The 27003-nt window shown below is 36.5% G+C and overlaps 1 protein-coding gene across 2 annotated transcripts in view; it reads left to right on the top strand.

The window, feature by feature from the left end:
* The window catches only part of PTPRR (protein tyrosine phosphatase receptor type R), a 260447-nt gene that overhangs the window by 213373 nt on the left and 20071 nt on the right, over positions 1-27003 (top strand). For both annotated transcript variants that reach the window (XM_082351633.1, XM_082351634.1), the window contains 5 exons: positions 242-428; positions 3010-3094; positions 12824-12903; positions 13367-13504; positions 25794-25904. In XM_082351633.1, coding sequence (XP_082207759.1) covers positions 242-428; positions 3010-3094; positions 12824-12903; positions 13367-13504; positions 25794-25904 — 601 coding nt within the window. The remainder of the gene's footprint in view (positions 1-241; positions 429-3009; positions 3095-12823; positions 12904-13366; positions 13505-25793; positions 25905-27003) is intronic.

Genomic DNA, 27003 nt, shown 5'->3' with positions numbered 1-27003 from the left:
CCCCTTAATAAACTATAGTGCATTTTCTCAATTCAGAGTTATTTCCAACAACAAAACTGTCAGTTTCTTAAGAAATTATGAGTAGTTCCTATAGTCAATTATGGTACCATAAAAGAAGACATTGGGTCCTTATTTCTGTAATAGTTCTCACTGAATTATATGTATGTACAGAAAGACAAACTGATCTGCTCACAATAATTCATGCAGTATTTAAACCTAATAACATTTTTCTCCAATGTAGACGAGGGTCCAACGTATCTCTTACCCTGGACATGAGTAGCTTGGGGAATGTTGAACCCTTTGTGGCCACACCAACCCCACGGGAGAAGGTAGCAATGGAGTATCTGCAGTCAGCCAGCCGTATTCTCACAAGGTCACAGCTCAGGGACGTCGTGGCAAGTTCACATTTACTCCAAAGTGAATTCATGGTGAGCCTGCTATTTATGATTCACTCTTCAGTAGGTATTTTGATATACTAGGCACTAGAGGCACATTCTAAAATGACACTGTCTTCCACTCAGGCAACTTACGGTAAAATGGTCACAGTTCAAAAGGTTAAGTGCAAGGATCTTAGATCCACCCTGCATCTCATCAATTATTGGTAAGTGTTCAAACTAGAATGTGAATTGAGGCAGAGTATATAAGGGCTGGCCAGGCAAAGTGGCAAGAAGGAGCTGAGCATTCCAGGATGAAGGAACAGCCTTGCTGTCACTGCTCGGGAAATTAAATTGTGCAGTTCGACAGGAGCATTGAAATTAAGGTGGGAAGTGACAGAAATTGAGTTTCAGATATAAAAGAAACCCAAGTCTTAATACATATTTAAGGGTTTGTACTTACCTTGTGTTTTAAAAAGATCACTATCTGCAGTAGAGTCAGCATTAGAAAGAGGTATTTTGGAGATTCTAGAGATAATCCTGTGGAGCTGTGATGGTGGTCAAAACTAAAATAGTAGCAGTGAAAATTTGGGAGGGTCTACAGGCACCTACAAGAAGTGGGCTTAATAAGCTAAGGCAGCCAGAAAAAGTCAGGGATGACACCCCAATTTTTAGACTTGAGCAACAGGGTGCATGTATTGTCATTTAATGAAATAAGGAACACAAGAGGAAGACCCAATGTGGGCTAAAAATGATGGTGAGTTTCATTCAGCTAAAAATGATACTGACCCATCAGTGTCGCTGGTGATAATGCATGAACACACGTTTCAATCCAGAGAGCATGGAGACAGATTAGACCTTCTTAGGTCTAATTGTTGCCCAAGGGGAATATCCATTTTACAGAACCCCTTGCATCTTAAAGCAGTTGTACATTTAAGCCATAGCTGTTGGGTATAATAAGTTGATGACTTTAGGGTCAGTTCAGGTGTTTGCAACCACCCTAATGACGAAAGAGACAACAATAGGTTAGATCTATCAGCTTCATCAACTATTATTAAAATACAAGCATGTCGTTTTAAAAATTAGACTTCATAGCATGTCATCTCTTATGTATGAGAAAAGTGAGACCTGGGAGGAATAAAAGAACCAGTCAGTGATCACAGAAGTGGCCAAAGGTACACCTAGTATTCTTTTCTACAACCACAGATAGCTCTTTGTTCTATTAGATAAGCCCTTAACACAGTCTACTTCCCTGAGAGATGAGGCCAACAAGGAATGCCGAGGAGAGAGATAATGCTGGAAGATGACAAATTGTCAGTGTGTGTCAGAAAACAGGAAAGATCGGAGAGGAATAAAGATATTCACGGTTTTGCTAAAACAGACTAACTTGTTGGAGATTACCAAGCATGAACATGTGGTTTCTATTGAACATTCAACAATTTTGCTTATTTTGGTAACTTGGAACTGAGAACTTACAACATTTAGTTGGAGCAGAGAGTAGGAATAAATATCGTAAATACCTAAAATAATGCAAGCTTAGGAAACAATATTTTAAAAGTAAGCTACTCCTCTCAATGGACCGAGTCTTAAATTCAGTGTAGTCAGGCTTTTCTTGAATTTTCAGATTGACTGAAAACAAGGACAATTTAAATAAATTTATAGATAATTTCTTTCATTTCAATGAATATTAAGCTGTCAAGTTCTATTTTCTGTAGGAGAAAGTGTAGATAACAAAAATATTATTTTATGTGATCTAGGGACAAAAGATATTTTAATGCACATTGACCTTATCTAAGCAATCCTTTGTAGAATTTTAAGTTAGAGAACATACTATTTTGTATAATCAACTCCTTAAATATTTGTTTAGACCCTTTTGAAAATGTTGACTTTTTGTTTCCTTTGTCCCAGTCAGCATCAGACGCCCACCTTTTCTGTCTAACACACAGAGCGACTTCTGCTTTAATTGTTCCCTCCTCCATCATTTGACATATATTCTGACTTAATAAAAATATTTGTATTCTTGTTAAGTGCAAGAGGACAGTGCCTAAATGCCCTTCACTACAAATGTTGCATTTACAACCACAAATGGAACAGTACAATTATAAACCATTTTTTAATCCAAAAAAATGCATCATATCGTCATCACTTAAATCAGCAAAAATGCCCTTTATATTTACCATTTGGGGAGGAAGGTTTTCATAATCCTAAAAGAGTCACAATTAATGTTAAAAGAGAATCTATCATAATAAAATTTTTGGTACTGAATCTACACAAAGATAGGAAGAAATCTGAATACATTGTTTAAGAAAAAGCAGTTTTTCAGCTGCCTGTTTATGTATTTCCAGCAATTATGTCAGAACAGGATTCTTAAAACCTAACCAAAGTTTTCTATGTCTCTTTAAGAACTACATATCAAATAATACTTTCTAACACACAAAGCCGTTTCTTGGAGTCAGCTTGTCAGGGTGCAGCTGATGTGTTTATGAAGGGAAGGGTGTTGGTCAACCAGAGGTGGTAGTCTGTTGTTTCATAAATGACTTTGAAGTCCAGTAGAGCTCTGGATCAGATGGCCCCCCGTGAAGATTTTCTTTGTGACAGCATTAAATACAGTATTTGATATCATTTATTTTTGCAGGAAATACCAATGAACTTTGTGGATCCCAAAGAAATTGACATTCCATGTCATGGAACTAAAAACCGCTATAAGACCATTTTGCCAAGTAAGTTTCTTGAATTAAATAGTTTTTGTTGTAAAGCGCAAGCCTTCCACATCCACCCCTACCTCACCATTTCCCATCCTCACAACTTCCATATACACACCAAATTTGGAATTGCAAACACATCTCAAGACTAATAATCGTTTAAGTGGAATTCCCTGGCGGTCCAGTGGTTAGGACTCTGCGCTTTCACTGCCAGGGCCCGGGTTCAATCCCTGGTCAGAGAACTAAGATCCCGCAAGTGGCGCGGCCAAAAAAAAAAAAAGACTAATAATCATTAAAGTGGTCTAAGATTAATAACTTTATCTTGTATTACTCTTATTATAATGGTCTGCTCATAATTTCAGTAGACACATGGTTCTAAAACTTTACTGTGGCACACATTATGGTCAATTGACTTTCACTAAGGGTGTCAAACAATTCAGTGGGGAAAGGCTAGTCTTTTCAGTAAGTGATGCTGAAACAACTGGGTAGCCACATGCAAAAAAACTGAAGTTGGACCCTGCCCCACACAGCATACAAAAATTAATTCAAAATGGATCAGAGGCCTAACTGTAAGAACTAAAACTATAAAACTTTTCACATAAAACAGATGTAAATCTCATGACCTTGAATTAGTCAATGATTTCTTAGATATGAAACCAAAAGTATAAGCAACAAAAGAAAAAAATAGGTAAATTGAACTTGAAGAAAATTTCAAAGTTTTGTGCTTGAAGGACACCATCAAGAAACTAAAAAGATGACAATGACACAAAATGGGAGAAAATATTTATAAATTATACATCTAATAAAAGACTTGTATCTATAATATATAAAGAACTCTTTTTTTTTTTTTTTTAATGGCTGTGTTGGGTCTTCGTTTCTGTGCAAGGGCTTTCTTCTAGTTGGGGCAAGCAGGGGCCACTCTTCATCGCGGTGCGCGGGCCTCTCACTATCGTGGCCTCTCTTGTTGCGGAGCACAGGCTCCAGACGCGCAGGCTCAGTAATTGTGGCTCACGGGCCCAGCTGCTCCACGGCATGTGGGATCCTCCCAGACCAGGGCTCGAACCCGTGTACCCTGCATTGGCAGGCAGATTCTCAACCACTGCGCCACCAGGGAAGCCCAATATATAACTCAATTATAAAAAGACAAATAGCCCAATTTTAAAGTAAGCAAGGGACTTGAATAGACATTTCTCCATAAAAGATATATAAATGGCCAATGAGCATATGAAAAGATACTCAACACAATTAGGCATCAGGGAAATCAAAACCACAGTGAGGTAACACTTCATAACCACGTGATTATAATAAAAAAGACAATAGAAAGTGTTGGCAAGGATGTAGAGAAATTGGAACCTTCATACTTTGATGGTAGGGATGTAATATGGTACAGCTACTGAGGAAACAGTCTGGTAGTTCCTCAAAAGGTAAAATCTAAAGTTACTATATGACTCAGACTTTCTACTCCTACGTATATGCACAAGAGAAATAAAAACATGTATCCACACAAAAGCTGTACACAAATATTTGTAACAGTATTATCTGTAATAGCCCAAAGAGTAGAAATAACCACAATATCCATCAACTGATGAATGGATAAATAAAATGTAGTATATTCACACAACATAATATTATTCAGCAATAAAAAATAATGAGGTACCGGACTTCCCTGGTGGCACAGTGGTTAAGAATCCACCTGCCACAGGAATAAAGACGCAGATGTAGAGAATGGACTTGAGGACATGGGGAGGGGGAAGGGTAAGCTGGGACGAAGTGAGAGAGTGGCACGGACATATATACACTACCAAATGTAAAATAGATAGCTAGTGAGAAGTAGCCGCATAGCACAGGGAGATCAGCTCGGTGCTTTGTGACCACCTAGAGGGGTGGGATGGGGGCGTGGGAGGGAGACGCAAGAAGGAGGGGATATGGGGATATATGTATATGTATAGCCGATTCACTTTGTTATAAAGCAGAAACGAACACACCATTGTAAAGCAATTATACTCCAATAAAGATGCTAAAAAAAAAAAAAAAAGAATCCTCCTGCCAATGCAGAGGACACGGGTTCGAGCCCTGGTCCGGGAAGATCTCACACACCGCGGAGCAACTAAGCCCGTGTGCCACAACTACTGAGCCTGCACTCTAGAGCCACAAATACTGAGCCCTCGTGCCACAACTACTGAAGCCCAAGTGCCTAGAGCCCGTGCTCCACAACAAGAGAAGCCACCGCAAAGAGAAGCCCGCGCACCACAACGAAGAGTAGACCCAGTTGCCATAACTAGAGAAAGCCCGCGTGCAGCAATGAAGACCCAACGTGGCCAAAAAATAAATAAAATTAATTAATTAATTAATTATTTAAAAAAGTAATGTACTGATGCATGCTACGACATGGATGAACCTTGAACACATTATGCTAAGTGAAAGAAGCCATCACAAATGAACTCATACTGCATAATGCCATTTATATGAAGTGTCCAGTTAGGCAAATCTGTAGAGATAGAAACTACAGTTGTTGCCTAGTGGTGAGAGGCATGAGAAATGACTACTAAAGGGTATGAGTTTATTTGGGAGATAATTAAAATGTCATCCTTGCTAGAAACATTCTATATACTATCTTGGATCCTTACAGAGGAGTCTAGTAGCTATAGGGCTGCCTCCAGAGCCAATCTGCTGGGGTTCATATCCAGCTGCACCACTTACTGTATGGCCGTGGGTAAATTCCTTAACTCCATCTGTGGAATGGGAGTAGTAGTTGCCACCTCACAGGGTTGTTGCCGAGCCCAGTGCTTTGCACATGATAAAGTGCTCAATGTTAGCTATTCTCATCATAACTCAGAAAGATATTATTGTTCCTTTCTTACAGAGGAGGAAAGTGAGGCTTATAGATATTAAAGAAGCAAGATTCAAATCCAAACACATCTGCCCCCATGCTTTCCACCACTGATAGTTGCACAACTCTGTGGATTAAACAAATAAAAATAAATTATGTGATGGCACATTTTAAATGAGTGAATTGTATGGTATATGAATTATATCTCAAAAAAGCTGTTACCAAAAGATTTCATCGTGCATAACAATCACCTAGAGTCCTTGTTAAAAATCCAGTCCTGTGCCCTACCCTGGGGATTCTGTTTAAGTGGGTTCTGTTGGGCCCAGGAATCTGTACTTCTAGCAAACACCCAGGTGATTCTGATACAGGTGATCGCAGGACCACACTTTGAGAAACACTGTTTAGACTATGTTAAAACTAAATTTAACTCCATGAAATTTATCGCTGTCAAGCAGTGAGCTAGATGCCCGGAACCAGTAAGGAATAAGGAGCAGCATATAAGATCAAGGAGGTCACAGACCAGAAGGGAGACATGTAAACGAGTAATTATGTTCAATGTAAGAGCCTGAATAGAGATCTTGCCTAACCGGTGTAGGAGAACTGAGTAATTAATTCTGCATAGAAAGGCAAAAATACTTTGGAGAAGAAACAATATTGTCAATCACTAAACAAACAGATATAGTTGGGATTTTGGCAAAAATCCATAAACGTCTCAAGGCAATAGCTCTGGAAAGATGGAGCCACGAATATTTGTTTCAGAGTATTGACATTGAAATAGTAGAGTCTTCATAATTCAGTTCATTAATTCACTCATAAAACACCAAATTCTTCATATTTATAGTAATAGAGCAAGAATTACTGTTAATAGTATTCTTGGTCTTCCCCTTCTGTTGGAGTTGGAAACACATTGTAATAGTTACTCCACTGTAACATATTTTTAATTGGTCTGTATAGTTAAACCTATTTACCTAAGATATAGTCACTGTTGAAAGATATTTTATAACTATAATTGGCTGAAGGGGATGAAAGTGCTGTGTGTTACAACTGGTCTCTCTGTCTCTCTGTCTCTCTGTTTCTCTCTCCGCCCCGCCCCCCGACTCTCTCTCTCAGGACTTTTCATCTAAAATTTACCAAACATAAGTAATTAGGGCATATACATGTATTGTAAGTATTATACTTAACCACCTAATCTCAGAAGGATTTGGAAATTATTAGGACTATTTTAAAGTTCAGCCTTCTCTGTTTCCTGCCAGATGCTATCAGACAACTGCTTCACAGTCCTGTGTCAGCTTTTCCATTCCCAGAACTGGGTGGGTCGCTTGAACCAGGGCACCTGTGCTGACAACTGATGTTGCAAATGACAGATTTTCTGTTGAAAATGTCTGTAGCCTGAATACCCCACCCACCCCCTGTTGCACAGAATATAATCTAGTAAATATAGCTTGGACAAGCCACATCATTGGCTGGAAAATCGTCAGAAAAGACTGGAATGAATATGAAAAGCTGCTCTTTATGGTTTATTTTAGACTGTAATATGGGGTAAATTTGAAACATCACATAAAATAATAATCTTAAAATGATTAATATTTTAAATATTATAATTGTTTTTATTGTTTTAACCTACAATAAACTCTCAAGTTTAAAAGCTTCCAGCTTGTACATATTAGTGAGGTTGTATAATTTGGAGGATATTTTGCGCAGAAATATGGATGGCCAAGAACCAATTAAATTGTAGCTTTTTTTCTAAGGGCAGTGTCAGCCTGGCTCAGAACATTCCTAAGTGGTAGATTAAAGTGCTTAGGTCAAGTTTATATCAAATTACTTTACAATATAAACAAATATTTGTGATAAAAATTTATCTATGTCCTAAACACAAGAGCAATGGGAAAAAACTGATCATATATCAATGTGAAATTATTTGTACAACAAAGAAGTATAACAAGAAATTTTATGTATATTTTTTTCCATGCAGCCAATTTATTTATACAACTATAAAACAATATAAATCAAATTTAAAAACCCTATTTACTCTGACCATCATTTTATATTTAAAAATTTAAAGTCTAGTAATGTTTCCTACTCACATTATGTTTTCCGTTTCACTATATAAAGTGCCGAGAACAGAGTAAATATGCAAATAAGTGAACCACTCATTAAAGCAACGAGTTGTGTGACTCAGCAAAATATTGGAGTTTAGACTTGATTTCCTATCCTGGCGAAAACATTTACAATTTATGGCAAGCTACTTAATCTTTCTGTGCCATCCTTTCTTTGTCCCTAAAAATAGTAATAGTAATACTACCCTGTAAGGCTATTGAAAGAATCAAATAAATATATGAAAAATGGCTAGGAAAGTTCCAACTAATAGTAAACCCGCAGCTAATGTTAGTTTCTCCTTTCCTTCTCTACCTAACTGAATCCATCATTAACCCCAGAAACAATTCCAGAAAATAAGAACACTAACCTTGGAGAGAAACGTTTACAGTTTCAAAAACAGTATTGAAGAGCCCTGTTTTCTCTTATAATGTTCACATGCATGTTAAAAAGTGAATTTCACATAATCTATCACTGCATTGCCAAATTCAGCACTGTCCACTAAAACTCTCTACAATGATGGAAATATTCTGTATCTCCAATGTGATAGCCATTAGCTGCATGTGGCAATGAGCACCTGAAGTATAGCTAGTGCACCCAAGGAACTGACTTTTAAATTTTATTGTATTTTAATTAACTTAAATTTACCTACATGTGGCTAGTGGCTACCGTAATGGACAATGCAGGCCTAGAGTCTTCTCTCTCTTCCAACAAATTTGAAGATGATTCCCAATCACCTTGAAGGTATGGCCAGTCCCTGCTTTCCTTCCATTTCCCACTTATCTTAAATTCATCTCTGAAAACTATCCTAATTCCTCTCATTCCTGCCTTTGCCCATCACTGGGAGCGATACACTTTTCCCTCATCTAATAGCTTCTTCTCTGACTTCAAACCTTAAACACATGTCTTCCTGGAGAGGAAATCTTCAACCCAGTATAACCTTTGACAAAATCTGATATGATTCCAATCAAAATATAAGGATCCCGGTACCATTTTGTCTGTTAAAAAGAAGACTTAAGATTGCCAGAGGGTATTTTAAAGAGATCAAAGTGGGGAAATTTCATGTGTTCTATACACCAAAACTTTATGTGTTCAATAATTTGTTGAGAGGAAAAAAGAAATAAGAAGGAGGGAAGAAGGTAGAGGAGAGGAAGGGAAAGAAGGGAGGGAGGAAGGGAGGAAAGGGATCTAAGGAGGAAGGGAGGGGAAAAAAGAATGAAAGAGGAAGAAAGCAAAGGAAGGAAAGAAGGAAATACTGAATAAAAAGGGAAGAGCAGAAGACAGGGAGGAAAAGTGATCAGTGCTCAATGTAATATTTGTAATTATTATTGATACTGCCCAGATGAATCATAAATGGTATGCTAAGCATTTAACATATAATTCAGAAATACCAATTCTGAAAAAAGTTATCATAGTGAATTTGACTAATATGTAGACTTAAAATGCATCAGATGAATAAAATTATAACAATAAAGGCAAAAATAATAACAAATGATGCTGATGACAAAATTTTGTTTTTTTAATCCTTGACATTTTTATTAGACTAAACAACACTAAAAAGGCTTTGGTTGGAACCTAATTAATTTTCCCCTACTCCATCATATGTTGTATTCTTGTTTTTGTTTTAATATTTGGAAATCTCTAAATACTTGAAAATACTATAAATTACCAATTTTCAACATAAACTTAATTAAGCTTGACAGGACACCTGTTTCTAAGCAATTTTTGGGTTGAGTTCCCAGTAAATCATATATATATCGTAGGCATTATAAAAACTGAAGGAAGTGGGCCTCTTTTCAAGTCTGAGTGGTTAAGGGCGTTTGTGGAAACTTTTAATAATCAGTGGATACTGAAAAGTAATGGAAGTTTTCCTGTCCCCTTTGCTATGAAAAGAAAAAAATTGAAAAAAGCATTGTTTTAACTCTTTCTGATTGAAATTAATTCTGATATTAAACACTCTCTGAGCCACATACCAAATAGAAATCACAAAGGATACAAACGTTAATTAAAGACAGCCCTTGCTCTCAAGGGGCTCATCACAAACCATTGAGGGCAAGCAAACATTTAAGCACTTACAATACAAGATGTTAAATACTAAAATAAAACTCAGGCAGCCTGAGCAAAGAAGGGAATGCCTAATTCCACCAGGAAGACAAGGGAGGGCTTCAGAAAGGAGGTATTTCTTGAACTGAGCCCTGAAAAATGAGGAAGACTTTACCATGCAGAGACAGCAGGGAAACAATACATGCAAAAGCATAGAATCTGCAAGAACGTGGAGTATTTGAGAGATTTCCCTGGGCCCATATGACTAGAGCATGTACACGTAGAAAAGTGATTATTGATAAGGCTGTGGGAAAAGATAAAGACTTGTTGGACCCACTAAGGAGATTTCATCCCCTAGATCTGCACTGTCCAGTAGAGCAGCCAGTAGCCACATATGGCTAAGTAAATTTAAATGAATTAAAATTAAATAAAATTAAAACTTTAGTTCCTCAGTTTGTACTAGCCACATTTCAAGTGCTCAATAGCCAACATGGCTAGTGGTCCCAATTTTGGGCAACACAGATAAGGAACATTTCCATTATCACAGCAAGTTCTATTGGGCAATGCTGCTCTGGACTGTCGAATTGTCAATAAGTATTCGTAATAAAATGAATGCAGTGGACAAATAAGTTTATAAATAATACCTTCTTGGAAATTCACAGAGTATATTAGCATAATATAGGCCCTGAGAAATTCTGCAGTGAAAAGATTGTTGTTCAAGTTTGTTGAATTCAGTGTTTTCCATATTTATTTGATTACTGAACCCCCTTTTTAAGGATGATCTAATTTACAAGTTATATGACCTAATTCTATATGTTATAAAAGAAATGATTTACAGATAACAGTTTGGGAAATACTGCTGTGGACAATTAGGAACCATGGATGGCATTTAAGCAAGGGAATGATGTGATCAGATTTTATTTTACAGAGACCGCCTTGCCAGCTATGAGAAGGATGGATGCATAAAGAACAAGATTGAAGACAGTTAGACCAGATGGGATGCTCAGGTCTTAGCCTAAGAAGAAAGCCTTGGGAAGAGGGAGGCAAGATAAATCCTAGTGAGTTTCAGGAAACAGAACGGACAGAACGTGAATATGGAGGGTCAAGTCCAACTAGTTTTCAAACATGGACTCAGGAGCTGTGGTAGCACACCCAGCATAGAATAACGCAGGGCTATCAGGAGCACATGATCATGTGGAGTTTCACAAAGCTGTAGTATATCCAGAAGGAAATGAAAAATTTAAAAATGTGGTCTATAAGTGAGGAGAGTAGTCTGGTGTAAGATATATATTTGGGAGTCTCCAGGATATGGGTACAAAGTCATGGGGATGAGTCAATCACCCAACAAGGCAGTGTCAAGTGAGCATAGAAGAGGGTCAAGTTGAATCCTAGAATCAGCAACATTAAAGGAGGCAGACGAGGGACTTCCCTGGTGGTCCAGTGGTTAGGACTCCACGCTTCCACTGTAGGGGACACGGGTTCGATCCCTGGTTGGGGAACTAAGATCCCACATGCCGTGCAGTGCAGCCAATAAATAAATAAATATGTATAAAAATAAACTAAAGGAGACAGAAGAAATAAGCAGAAGATTGAAAAGAGACCATCGAATAGGTAGCAGGAAACCCAGAATGCTGTGAGGCAGCATCCAAGGGAAGAGAAAACTCCATAAAAAGACATATGATCTACAGTTTTTTAATTCTACACAGAGGACATGAAAAAGTAAATACCACCATGGGCTCATTGGGTTTAGTAGCAAAAGTGTCAGCAGCGGCAAGAGCAGTGTCTGCATAAGACTAGGGTTAGGATAGATTGGAGTGTACGTAAGAAGGAATGAAGTGTAGATGAGGAGGTGGGCAAAACACACACTCAGACTTTACCTGTCGGGAGAAGAGGAGCAACGGAACAATTGCTAGAGAGGAATGCATAGAACTGACTTCTTAAAAAATGGAAGGGGCCATTTAAATCAATGCAATAGACATTTACTGAATGTCTATTACATATATATAAGCACTGTGCTAGACACCAGGTCTTATACAGATCATGAAAAATCCCCACCCTGGCCTTCAAGAGGCTCAGAGTATAACCGGGTTAAAGAAATCGTAAAGGGATTATTTACGTAAATGTTGGTAAAAATCACTACCGTGGTTCACAAAGAGCCTTTCAACTCTTCTTGATGGAAAGTGATTTTAGAATTTGATACTATAATAATCTATCCGATATCAGATATTTGTGATGTCAGTGAACAAACACATGGTAACTAAAGACAGCTTCTTCCAAGTAGTGAGAGGAGATTTGGACTGGACCAAGTGTTTGCTGTTGCGGAGGACAGAAGAGAGACTTGAGTAGGGGCATATGGTGCAAATTCCAAATGCAAAGAATAAGAAAAGGAGCATAAATGAGAAATGGGGTCAAGAATCAGAAACCCACCAAAAATGGCGTAAAGTAGAAACTCATCATCTGGGGCTTATGGACGAGATCTGTGTCAGGACAAGGGGTCAAGATGGTCTCAAATGTCCCTCAGTAAACACGGATCAAGAGACAGACACACATATTTTGGAGATTAATCGTTTGTCAGTTGCTTCGTTTGCAAATATACAGCAGAAACTAACACACCACTGTAAAGCAATTATACTCCAATAAAGATGTTACCATACCAACAAAAAACATTTACACATGCCAGATGGTCAGTATATAAGTGTGCTATGTACTGGTTATTGGTGTTCTAAGAAACTTAAAAGAGTAAATCTGGTTAACACAGTCTTTCTTGTTTTCTTCATTAGATCCCCTCAGCAGAGTATGTTTAAGACCAAAAAATGTAACTAATTCTTTGAGCACCTACATTAATGCTAATTATATTAGGGTAAGTAAATAAATCTAAATTTCTTTCTGATGAGCATGTCAATTTACTATTTGGAATTGTTAGTTTTATTTTATTCTTTTTCCTCAGAATAGATTAATTTTTATTTAAGTTGGTTACTAGCAAGTTTGTTGCTTTTTTTTTTTTTTTCCTGCATGCTTGGTCATAATCAACATTGGTAGTGGGTCATTTATAGTAAGTCTTCCTTTCCTGTGTCTGTGGCTATAGTGCTCCCTCTGAGGTGCTCTGGGGAGGATTGAGCTTTATAAACCTCAGTACCGTATGCTGTGCCTGACTTGCTGGGAGAACAACCCCAAGAATTGTGGTGCTAGAATCAATAAAGCTGCAGAAGTCTGTGTTGCTTTTGGATTATCAGAGCTATTTTGTTTTGAAGATCTTTCACCTAAACTTTCAGTGTAAGGCATGAACTTCAAAGCCAACATTTTTGTCTCCTTTCTCAAACTAGGGCTACAGTGGCAAAGAGAAAGCGTTCATCGCCACGCAGGGCCCCATGATCAACACCGTGAATGATTTCTGGCAGATGGTTTGGCAGGAAGACAGTCCCGTGATTGTTATGATCACAAAACTCAAGGAAAAAAATGAGGTATGACCTTTACCCAAGTATGGAATATTATATTTTTTCTGTTGCTATAGAAGAGAGATTGTTTAAGGAAAATTGCCATATACTTAATAACAGATTTAAGATGGAAACATTAAGACATTTAAAGGCTAGGCCACTTTATGCTTCCAAAAAAATGGATATTGGTGTTCTATGAATGACGACTTTCTTTCAGTTAAATCAATGTACTTGGCATACATGGATCACATTTGTACCCATGTATCTCTGTAAGGAAATGAGGGGCCATGAATTATCACTCTGATTTATAGGCAGGGAAATAAAAAATTGTTCATTTACATCCCAAGCAATTTTTGAGCCCCTACTAAGTGAGATACTATTTTAGTTGCTGGCAATATATTAGTGAACAAACACAAAGATTCCTGCCCTTGGTAGATTTTAACTTTCTAGTTGGGGAGATACAGACAAAAAACAACAAACATAATTTCATAAAAATATAGCATATTAGAAGGGAAAAATGCTGTAGGACAAAAAGGTAGAGCAGCATAAGGGGACTGAGTGTCTGAGCTGTAAGAAGGAGTAAGAGGAGAAGAGCAAGCTGCAGGGTTACACGGGGTGGGTGGGAGAAGCCTCACTGAGAAAGTGAGATTTGAAGAAAGATTTGAAGTTAACAAAAACCAAGCAACTTTCTCAATATTTTCATAAAAAGAAATTCAAGAAAGAGACAAAATTAGATTCCACATCCATACTAGTAATCTTTTCTAAGGATCTAGCTTACACAATACACATTCTGTATTTTGCATCATAAAAATAAAGTTGTGTAATTCCCAAAGGGTGCTTTCCTAGGCACTGCTTACATTTCATGGCATGTTTTTTTTTTTTTAGCATCTCATGGCATCTTATTGAGATAATTTCCAGTCTGATTTTAGTCAGCATTTGTGATTATTTTCTTGTCAAAATTACTATAACAGGGCCTCACCACGACAATCAGAATTTAAGAAAACTGAACTTTCCTTTATACTGCTTTGGTGAGTCATAACCTTTGATTATACTATAACCCTGCTGCTAATCAAGAAAATTCAGGCTCACAAACAGCAATTTAAAGTTTTTTAAAGTTTGTTGTTTTCTTCCATTTTTGCTGCACTAGATAAAGGATCTTTTTCTGAAATTTATCCTGGAAAAAAAGTACATTTTTTGGCCAGTAGATGAAGTTTTATACTACATTAACTATATGCTTACTAAATAAATGCATTTCTATGAATCTTATATGAAAGCCTGAGGTGGCATAATAAAAATAACCCCTAATATTCTCAGGTGTTTCACCCACTATCAATCTGTCAACATAATAAACTACTGACAATTCCTGCACAGTTGTTTAATATCTGTGACAATTTACCTTCAAGGTAGGAAAAAATTCTTCAAGTTTTAAAGGTGTACTCTCTGTATATATACACCCATACATACATACATAGAACTTATGTAATACGGCAGACTAGATAATCTGAAAAACCAGTCATACTGGGCGAAATATGATACAGCATGCATAGCAGAGCTTGGGAGGAAAAAGGTAAATCAGTCAAAAATTGAATAAAAGGCATAAAACCAGAGAATTACAGGTTACTTGTGTTTTAATGACAATATAAGAACTGGAGACAAAGCCTTGGGCTTGCAGGAACCAGGACTTGGAACTGAGACCTTCCATGAAGTGAACACCTGCAAGCACTAGGCCTTCAGTGAAAGGGTGAACCACAAAAATAAACCTACCTACCAAAATAGGATTATAAGAGGAAATGAATCCAGTGAAGTCTGGCCTTCTCGTGGGATCAATAAAGAGGTACTCTTGAGTATTCAGAATTCAAAACCTAGGAAACACCAAGTGTTAAGTGATTAATATACATTAGTGATTCTTTTATTTATATAAATCATTTATAAAATAGTTTATATTCATTTAAGTAATAATATAAAAAGTAATACTGCATTGGTAACGCTCTTGTGGCACTTTACAAAAACAAAGGCAAAAACTTTCTGGATGCATATACTCTCAGCATACACTACACAGAATTTCAAAAGAAAAAGCCCAGCCAAACATAAGCTCAGAAGTCAAAATTCTGAGACACACATGTAAATAAACAACATAAGTAAAAAGCAGAAGAGGCAACAAATAGTGGAAATAGACCCACAAGAAATTGAAATAATAGAAACTATAAATAGAGGCTTTTTTATAATTAAGCACACAAAATATAAAATTAAAAAACTTGACAAAAGAACAAGTTACTATCAAAAAAGACTAGGAAGATTTAAAAACAAACCAAGGAGTCCTAGAAACAAATATTATATAGACATTAAAATGAAAAAAAGAAACCTCATGAGACAGGTTTATTAGCAAGCTGGACACAGCTGAATAAATAATTACTGGATTAAAAAATAGAACTAAGGAAATTACCTAGAAGATCACAATGACCAAAAATATGAAAGAGAGTTTCAGACATATGGAGGACAGTATTTAGATGTCCAATATATGTCTAATGGATATTTTAGAAGATGAAAAAGGAGAATATAAAAAAAGATGTAATATTTGAGGAAATAATGGCTAGAGATTTTCCAAAACTGGTGAAAGACTTGAGCTCTTAGATTTGAAAAGTACAGTAAATCCTAGGCTGGATAAGTAAAAATAAATCCACAACTAGACACATCTGTGGAACTGAAAAACACTACAGAGACTATTTTAACAAACAGAGTGACTAACAATTGGCTTCTCAGTAGCCAAAAAATCAGTAGAATAATACCCACAAAGGAATGAGAGAAATTCACAGACAACCCAGAACTCACACAGGATTTAGCAACATTTCCTAGATCTGAATAGACTGCACTACTCCTGCCCACTTCGGTTTGAATTACAATTTTCTGAATAGATTGTCACGATGTGTTTTCTCAAAGCACATTCATACCCTTATTAATTCTATTTCTTCTATTAAAAATAAAATCAACATAGAAAAAGCACTGTGATGTATGCAATTACATAAATATAAGCATGTAAAAGTTTTGAAACAAGTTATATTTTCCACAGAAAACATTACTTTCTTGTTACATATTTATTAAGGATTGATACATGGCAAAGCATATGTGAAACAATATCTCACAAGGATTAGCGAATAGGTTGTAGTAACTGTGTAAGATAAATTATAATTTTGGTGTCTTGAGCATTTCAATCCTCAACTTTTGTGATACATTTGTTTCCTTAGACAAAAAGTCAGAAATACACCAATAGTGCTTTAACTTGTTCTTGAATCAGGGTTTCATCAGGACAGAAGAAGCCAAGATTGATGGTTAGTGAGAAAGAATTCCCTAGAAGTTGAGTAGGATGTGACATATTTTAAAGAAGTCCAACAAAGATAGTATGAACACTTGGCAAATATGCCAAAGCCCCAACAGACAGTTATATTCTTCCCTTCTGTTCCCAAGACCAAAGTTGTGATTCTAAAAGAACTGCTATATGAGATAAATATGTGTTTCAAAGTGACACTGAGTTGATTTCTGATGGTGCTCAGACATCTCCATTCTGAATGTGCAAAGGAATAGAGCCCACCTTGTTCTTTCTTTTTCAAGTGCATCATAGTTGGAGTTAACCTGTTGGTACCATTCTCAGAATTCACGTTCTCCATAGGGCAGCCAAGTAGATCTGTTGAAAAGCCAGAATTTTTAAAAAATAATGGCCACATAAAGGGTGATTGAGGTTTTTATTTTTCTCTTTGGCTGCATAATTCAGAAATTGAAGAGGTATTATTTTTTCTTACCATTTTTAGCCTCTTGCCTTTTTAAATGTCTGGGATATATCTTCTGGAAATATCAAAGTAAATAGATTTTGTTACATGTTTTCTATGTGTAATTTGCTACATGTACTTTCCTGTGGCCAGCCATAATTCCAAATATTGCAATAAAGATTTTGACTTCTGTTATTGTTGATTACTCATTAAATTAAAATAAAAATTCCTTTCCGTTCAGATTCTCTAAAGATGTAAGTACAATACTATGGAGGAAACTTTGATGTTTTACAGATCAAAATGATACTGAGAAGTCTGGCTCAAAAGAAATAGTCAGTAGACTTCACACTGCCAGGAAGATGCTGTTTACCAAAAATGTGCCAACTTTCAATTGTGTTAAGCGTCATTGTTTGGAACAGACAAAAATCATTTCCTCCAAAAATATGTGAAGGTGGAGTTATCTTTAGAAATTCCCAGGCTTTATATTTTCATGAACCTTTCTATTTTCTAATACATAAATAAAGGAATAAGTGAATAATTGCCAGTTCTTATTCAATAATCCCAATATTCTCATAGTTACTTTATAAAATGAGAATAAACAAAAAATTTTAAAATAGAGCTGAAGAATCAGTTATCTTCTATGGCAAGAAAGGAGAAGAGATTTTTATTGCTGGTGAATTTGATTTCTTCATTTAGATAAATCTCAAGATGGGAATTCCTTTTGAAAGAAATAAAACATTGGAAACACAGTGTTCAAACTTTTAAGGTGAACGATTGCTTGTCTAGAGAAGACACGGTGGCCAAAACCTGCAAAGCTGGAGTTAGATCAATCTAAGCAGGACAATAAGCATTTGCATATTTCCAAAGTCCTCAGACTAGCTCAGACTTTCTCCTAGGAAAGAAGAGAAGTAGTATGAATGTTGGTCATAATATACATACTGTGGAAGATATTTTCTACCGACTACCATTTATTAAATATACGTAGTAAGCACAGTTCATAATTAATTCTGTGCATTTTCACTCTAACTCTACAAAGCACGATTTACTATCCCTATATTATGGATGAGAAACTTGAGGCTCAGAGCTTAAACCATTTGCCTACAGCCTCAAAGTAAGTGAGTGATAGAGTCCAAATTTTAGTCCAGGTTTATTTGATTCCAAAGCTCATGTACTTAATCACTGCCCCAACATAATAAACGGGCCAAATAAGTTTACAAGACGTTGGAAGACAAGGGACCCACTGTTGGCTTCAGGGAGCAGTAAGACCCTGAATTTATCTTTCAGGAAGTGAGGGAATTACTTGGTGATTTGGCCTAACAAAAATACTTCTCTCAAGTGTTTAACACAGCCGTATTCTTTCTTAATATTTACATCTTTCATCTGAGTTCAGCTATGTGACTTAAATACTTACAAACCCCATTTTGCCCATTGACCTATTCACACTTTGCAAGCAGTTTGACCTCAGAAAGTGAAATAAATAAATCATATTTTAAGTATTCTCTGTTTTCATTCCCTTCCTTTCTCTCTCTGGTAAAATTATGGAGAGGATTTATCTTAATCACATTTCTTTGTCCATACAGCTCATATGGGGCCTTACAGTTTTTCAGTAGGGGCTGCAGAGTAAGTAAGTGCACAAGGGAACATAAACCAGGCAAAGCAACAGCACACAGAGGCAGACAAGACACCGCATAGCATGCGTGAGTTGAGCCGTTTGATGTTGTCTGGGCATAGTAGGGAGTGAAGGGAGGTAGGGCTGGCATGTTAAATTTTGCTGACAAATATAGAGAATAAAAGAGGGTTCTGTATTCATAGTATATTCTGCTTTTAACATTATATTATGAGTGTTCTCCATGTCATTAGTAACTCATCAAAAACATGATTTTAAATGACTGCTAGAATTTCATTGTGTGGATGCTAAAACGTATGTAATCATTTCCTTATTAAGAGATATTTAAGTCATTTCCAATCTTTTTATCCACATCTTTGATTATTTAATTAATGTATATTTTTAGGTGTGACATGACCTGGCTACATGATATGGACTTTTGAAAAAACATATTCCCAATGTGTTTTCCAGAAACATATCTAACTGTACCATCACCTTTAGCATCTGGAATTCTCCAGCTAACCTTGAAGACATTCAGTACATTCCTCTTTATAAAACATCCAATGCTGTATTTGTGCATATTCATTCATTCATTTGACAGATATTTATCAACTATCAACCGTCAAGCACCAGTGTAGGCACTTGGATTATATTTTTATTGACAAAACAGACAAAGATCCCTCCTTTCATGGAGTTACAATCTAAAAGGGGAGACACAATAAACAAGAAACAAAATTTTAAAATATTGTATACAGGTACAAAGTGTTAGGTGCTATGGGGGGTGGAGAAAACAAACATATGGTAGAGTAAGAGAGATGGAAGACAGTTTGCAATGAGATCAGGAGGTCATTTTAAAATTTATAAATGGCAGCCTATAAGAATTTTATGAATACAAAAGAAGATAAGCAATGACTTCATTAAGTCAAGTCACAGCTACTATAGATATCTTTACTTAATTAAATACATCCAAAAAAGGTTGGGTTTTTTTTTTTGCAATATAAGTATTAATTATATCCCATGTTGACCTTAAGTTTCATTATAAAATCTGATGGGTATTCAGTTGGGAATGATTGGCTATTCAATATATAAGTAACATACTTAAAAATAGACCTTTTTAAGCTGTACATTTGAAGAGAAAATAAATTTTTCTGATAAAACACTCATAATTAAATGTTAATTATGCTATGTTATATTCTAAATGAATGAAATGAATATACATCTTCTCAACTATTTAAAATTAGCTAAAAAATTAGAGTTTAAGTTAGATAATCTAGAAAGTTCATCAAAGACACATAGAAAGTCTAGAAACTGGGCTGTGTGATCTTCCAAATAACTAATATTTATTGAGCACTAACAATATGCTTAGAAAGCAATCTTTACAATAAACATATCTGTAAATCCCACTAAAAGAGGACACTGAGGCACAGGGAAGTGAAGCAACCTGCCCAAGGCCAAACGGCTAGCAACCTAACTCCCAACTCCTCCTCCTCCTTCTCACCACTATATACGCCCTCCTCAAGTGTTCTCCCTACTTAGGGTGGGAAGGGAGAAAGTTCCAGTCCAAGCAGTGATTGTGACCAGAGAAAAGTGTGCGGGATTGCTTACAGTCCAGATTAAAATCTCTAACTGTTCTCTCTAGGAAGGAAAGAGGAGATGAACAAGGCATTTTGACTTGGTATAAAGAAAAAAAAAAGTGTCAAATCTGCTCATTCAGAGTAGTGGACAAGGGGACCTCCCTGGTGGTCCAGGGGTAAAGAATCCTCCTTACAATGCAGGGGACGTGGGTTTGATCCCTGGTCAGGGAACTAAGATCTCACATGCTGCAGGGCAACTAAGCTCACGAGCCACAACTACTGAGCTTGCACGCCTCAACTAGAGCCCGCGTGCCACAAACTACAGAGCCCACGCGCTCTGGAACCCGCATGCTACAACTAAAGAAGAGAAAACTACTGAGCTTGCAGGCCACAACTAGAGAGAAGCTCGCGCACCCCAAGGAAGTGTCCATGCGTCGCAGTGAAAGATCGTGCGTAGCTCAACGGAGATCCAGCATGCCGCAACTAAGACCCGACATGGCCAAAGATAAGCAAAACAAACAAACATAAAAAACAAAGTAGTGGACAATTTGGAAGTGTGGATTGGAACTGCGTTGGGGGAGCCATGCTCAAGTTAGAGGTCAGTCTGTGAAGTGTGGAGTGGACAAGAGGATTCACATTTTGTACCAAGAATGAAAATAAACGAGCAAAGTCCCATAATCAGAGTGTCTGTACAAACAAGGTCAGGGAGGGTAATTTGGAAGACAGTGGAGACCCACTGACTGGTATTCAGCTGTCCTGGAGGACCAGAATTAGATATTTGGTATCTAGAGAAGCAGCCTGACCTAGCACTGCCCAGCAATGGCCAGCAGCCTAAGCTCATTTCCTGAAAGACCAGGGGCTTGCCAGTTATGCTACCCAAGCAATTAAGAGTGGCCAGAAATTCAGAGGCTGACAGCCCCTAAGAAAAATTACTCACCTGTCCTTTCAAACATGCTTACATTCCAACTATAACTTGGCACCTTAATTTTTAATCTGCTAGGTTCTATTCAATTGCTGTAGCCTGCTTTACTTCTAACTATAGTTAGAAGCCTTCTTATTTGACACAGTTAATCCAAAAAAAAAAAAAAAATCAGAGTGGAGACTCAAACACACAAAAAAACTCTAATGTTTTACTTTGTCTTCAAACAGGTACATTTGTTCATATTCAAATTTGTTCATTATTTTATTATGGGACTGTCTTTTTTTATTTTTAATATTGGCTCTCAGTCATATAGTTTGTGTAAATCATGCCCTTTATACGTCATTGAAATGTCCCATTTCAGTTTCTTTGAAATATGAGAGACCATAGAAAAATTGTTAAAGCAATATGAATGCAGAATCCTGTCTATATTTCCACACTTTGCCCTTTTATAATGGTCTCACCGGTACCTGATTTGACCGCAGTTTTCTTTACTGATTTACTTTTTTTCCCCAGCAAAAACCTAATTAACTTATGCAATTATTTCATAGAACAATTCTTTTTTTCTTTCCACCCTCATGTTTCATTGATTTATGTAAAGTTTCATTAAATTACTGGGCTCTAATAACAAGTACAACTGTCATTAAGAGGTTCGGATATAAATACCACTTGAACATACAGCTTAGCAGATAGTGACAGACTTGCTGGACTTAGTAAGAGGGCGGACAGAGGGCATTCAGTGTTCCACGAGCATCAGCATATTTCATAGAGGGAAGGGAGGGCATTGGTTATTGCTCTAGAAAAAAGTGTTGGTTATTACTGCAGAAATCAAAGACAGAAACTTGAATGTATAAAGTGATATTTGCTCAGAGGGTCCTAGCCCCAAGAGGATGTTCCCAGAGAACCTTATGAAAACACCTGGGCTTCAGTTTTCTCAGCTGTAAAATGACAAAAATAATAATAATAACAACAATATCTACTCTCTGCTCTACCTAACACAAATGATCGTGGAAGGGATTCAGTGATATAAGGTTGGTGAAGGTGCTTTTAATATTAAATTGCTGCACCTATGTTACTAATATTTAATTGGAACACTAAGAATTAGAGTAACTAAAACCATAATAATTTTAGACAATCTGACCCATTCTGTCTTATATGCAAATGTAACCCAAATGCAACTAAGTATCTTCTTTTTGTTTATTTAGAGCCACTTTCTATGTGATGATAGTCTTTAGCTCATAGAGCAAAATCTCTTTGATTTTAAATGCATAGAATTAAAAAGAAAGTAACTTAAAAATAAATTTTTTTTTTCAGGCGACTAAAATACTAGCTAGACCTGTTCCTTCTTTATACATACAAATAGTCCTAATGTGGTGGGGGTGAGAGGGATGGTCAAAGAAAAAAAAAAAGATTATAAAAATATCAGTTTGCATTGCTTTGCATTGCGTTCTACTTTTGCTGTAAACCACTGATTATGAAAAATTGGTTGATGTCCAGAATCTACAGTCAGGGTTCACTAATTACTTGTTTGCACAGGAGACACATGACCTTCTGGAAACCTCTTTGTCCTCCAAATTATGAATTCTTGGATTTAATAGATAATTTTACCGAAAGAATCAGCCCATCTAGCAGAAGAATAGTGATGATTTGGGGTTACATTCTGCTAGATAGCGTGCTATTTCGAATTACCTACAATTAGTGTGGTTTCACAATATTATCTGTAAGAGAGCATTTTCCTTCCTTGCATTTTCCTTTTTTATATCATTGTTAGCGCCACAATAAAGAAACCCTAAAAAGCTCTTCACAAAAATAATTTGAACATGAACTTGTGCTCTTAGAAACAACTAGGTTTGCTGCTCTCCCTCACTTCATATTCAAAAGCACCCAAACTTATCTGGTCTCTTTTTCTATGTTCTCCTAAAAGGGGGGAAAAATGTATTCGGTGTGTAGAAATAAGCTATTGTATCTCAGAAAGGAGATGGGATGCTAATTAAGGGTTGTTTGAATGAACAAGTCACATTGCATTGTCTACTGGGAGCCGGCTGCCAATTTCATTTTTGGTAAAGAGTCAAGAAAAACATTCAAGAGGGCCCCGGCAAGCTTGGGAGAGAAGCGAGCAGCGCTTCCATTTATCAAGTAGGTGCACAAGCCTGGATTGTATTGTTCAGAGTCAGGGTGCAGGCTGAGAGCTCCCGCCTCGCAGCTTTTCTTACCGGTTTCAAGAGCCACCTTCCCAAAGAGAGGCCCTGCTCCTCAGGCCTGATCTTGGACAATGGGGGCACGTATGCCAGACTGCTGGGCCACTGAATGCCTCTTTCTTTGTTCAATACCTTTTTCAAGATCCTTTGCCACTCTTCTTGGATTCATCCAGGAGGCATGGGTTTTAAGACAAAAAAATAGCTCGGGTCTTGCAGCGAAATAATTGATGCTCCATTGAAAGAAACCAGGCAAATTGGTTAGTATGATTATCTTTAACAGACTGGGGGTATTTGAGACATTTGGCAACTCGTAAATGAGGAGGGAAAGAAATTGCTGTATTTTTAAAAGATTGCTTTTTTAAAAAAATTATTAAAATATAGTTGATTTACAATGCTGTGTTAGTTTCAGGTGTACAGCAAAGTGATTCAGTTATACACACACATATATATATGTATAATTCTTTTTTAGATTCTTTTCCGTGACAGGTTATTACAAGATTTTGATAGTTCCCTGTGCTAAAGGTTTCTTTTTTTAATGTTAATGTTATATTAGCCAGAGTAAGCCTTTAGCCTGATTGCTTGACAGTCTTGGGGGTGGGGTGGCATGTAAATAGAGGTGAAAATGATTTACTTTGTTTGGAAAAGAACCAGAACGTAGAGGATGCAAATGTGTTTTTATTGTAGTGGATGAAAAACACTGATTCCGCTATGTGAAGTGACTTCCTTGTGGCTCTATCACATAGAGTATTCGGTACTTAGCATGATAGAGCCCCAGAGGTGTGTTTCTGATACTTTATGTGTCTTCTCCTTTAGTTCTGTAATTCTGTAATGTTTTTGCTGCTACTCTTTTAAATCTATAAGTACTTAATTTTTTTCAAGTGTGGTCACATGCCTTTGACATAGATGTAAAGAAACAAGTGTCCTGAGGACTACAAAGTCCCTACTGAAGGCAAGAAGTGAAAGAATTTCTCTATAAATAGGCATGTGTGCTTGAAAGAAAATCATGAATTCTATTTAAACAATATTTCTAAAATTAAATTGCTTCCCTGGGCACTGAAAATAAAATGTCAGCTTTCACACTTTACATTCTTAGTCGTTAAAATATGTGGTAAGAAATTAATAGTTCTTTTGCAGTTGTTTAAAAGGCAAAATAATAAATAATATGAGCTTATATGTATGCTTGAGTCTCATTTTGTAGTTTTTTAAATAATGTAGCTTGGATATCATAAAAATAATATAATATTTAATGCATGATCTAATGCATATTTAAGTAATGATCTAATCACTTTAGATCAAAAACCCATTCCATAACCAAGCAGTTGTAAAATAACAATAATAGTAATAATAATAACATCATGTTTTGAACGCCTACTGTATGCCTGGCTTTGTCTTAAGTGCTTTCCATGTATTAAATCTTGAGGAAACTGAGTCCAGAGAGATTAAGTATCCTGCTTATGGATTCACAGATAAATGGTAGCACCAAAATTTGGCCCCAGGCTCTCTGACTCCAAAACTTGCACCTTAACCACCACATTATATTTTCTTGCTCGCCATATAATTATTATTACTGCTATTAAACTCTTCAAAGAGGATCCATCATAAAAATTTTAAAAATAATTTTGCTGTACATTTATTTCAGTGGATCCCATAAGTGAAAGGGTCATTGGTCCTAGAAAATATAATACCTTAGGTGTATTAATGGCCATTACATCTGCTTTACATACCAGGGAAACTGGATTCTGTGGCACCTAACACATTACAGATACTCTAATTAGAGACTTTTGTTTGATGAAGCAGGAAATGTGACTTGCCTCAATCACTGTGGGAAAACATTCATTTTAATCCTAGTCATCACAGGATAAACTCTAATATTTGGATCTTAGTTTCCTAATTCTTAATTCAGTTCTTAATTAGTCCTTAATTTCTCTATGGGGATTTGGAAAATTTTGCGTTAATTATTTTTTTGGTGTGGGATTAATAGCAACAGTGTTGGGCAGACATATGTAAAAATTGATATTTTATTTAAAAAGCATTGAGATATAATTTATACTACACTATACATACTATAAAGCTTACCCATGTAAAATGTATGGTTCAGTGGTTTTAGCTCATTTACAGAACTGTAAAAATTGGTACTTGATTTTTTTATATTAACTGAATAGAAAATTTTCAGATGCTTGAATAAAAAATACTCCAAGGCCAATGAAAACCATTAATATTTGCTTCTTTAATATTTGTTCTTCTTTCCCCTCCTCCAGAAATGTGTGCTTTACTGGCCAGAAAAGAGAGGAATATATGGGAAAGTCGAGGTTCTGGTTATCAATGTAAATGAATGTGACAACTACACCGTTCGAAACCTTGTCTTAAAGGTAAAACTGTGGAGCTGTAGCTATCTACAAAGTAGACGATGTTGGAGGATTACATTTCTACTTTGAAATTATTTATCCTAATAAGTACTGCAGATTCAATTTAAATAAATTAAATAATGTCAAGAAAGGAGAAATTATAATCACTCCCTTATGGATTTCTTTGTGGTCAGCTACTATTAGTATGTGGAATAATTAAATTAATATAAGCAGGCATTAAGGAAATTCACTAAGTGGGAGGCTAAGGTCTTCTACTTTGCATAAATATGATGTCTCTGATTTAACCTTTTGAATGCCTTTAACTAAAGGCTTGTGCTGGAGACTGTACCATGATTTCTTTTTTTAATGTCCCTTTGGTCTAAGCAGATTTAAGTAAGGCCTGGAAACTGTGAAAGGGAAAATCTGCGCCTGTGGGAGGCAAGAAAAGCCTGAAGTGTTGATGAGATCTCCCAAAACCTGGAGTCACAGTCATTTATGGGGACTTTCCCGGACCACATTATGTCATAGAAAAGTTATTTAAATTTGGGGCAGCAGATGCTGAGGAATGTTGCCATGGTATTGTTTTTACTTCTGGAGAGCAATCATCCCAAAGATTCCAGTTCTATCTAGAGCCTCATTACTGGGACAGAATCACCGCAGAGAGGAAGAGGGTAGACGCAGAGCCGCGCTGAGGGTTTTAATGGGAAATTCACGATAGGAAGGCACTTAACTGAGACCTGTTCTTCAACACGGTGTTCTCAAGTGCCTCGTCCACACCAGGCCCCCCACTGGGTTTTGACGTGATGTGCATGGACCCTCACTCAAAGCATTTCTAATCTAGTGACCCCTTGGCGCTCCTTTACTACAGGGATTCCTCACTGCTGTGAAAAACTGGAATTTGGGATGAGTGTAGAATTATTAGAGAGACTGACTATAAAATTAAGCATTCTTATACTGGTCAATATGTTTATAACAACCTCTCAGGAATGTTCAAAGAGCAGGAAACGCACTATATCCCGATTCTTTCTTGGCTATATCTTCATCTAACATCCATTATGTTTATTATAACAAATTACAAACATATATTTAGCATATGTATGTTTTCTATATTAAATATATCTTA

The sequence above is a fragment of the Balaenoptera borealis genome (genome assembly GCF_965194805.1).
Source record: "Balaenoptera borealis genome assembly, chromosome: 13".
Classification (NCBI taxonomy): domain Eukaryota; kingdom Metazoa; phylum Chordata; class Mammalia; order Artiodactyla; family Balaenopteridae; genus Balaenoptera; species Balaenoptera borealis.
Note: the sequence above shows the minus strand (reverse complement) of the source record. Positions and strands in the feature narration are given on the sequence as shown.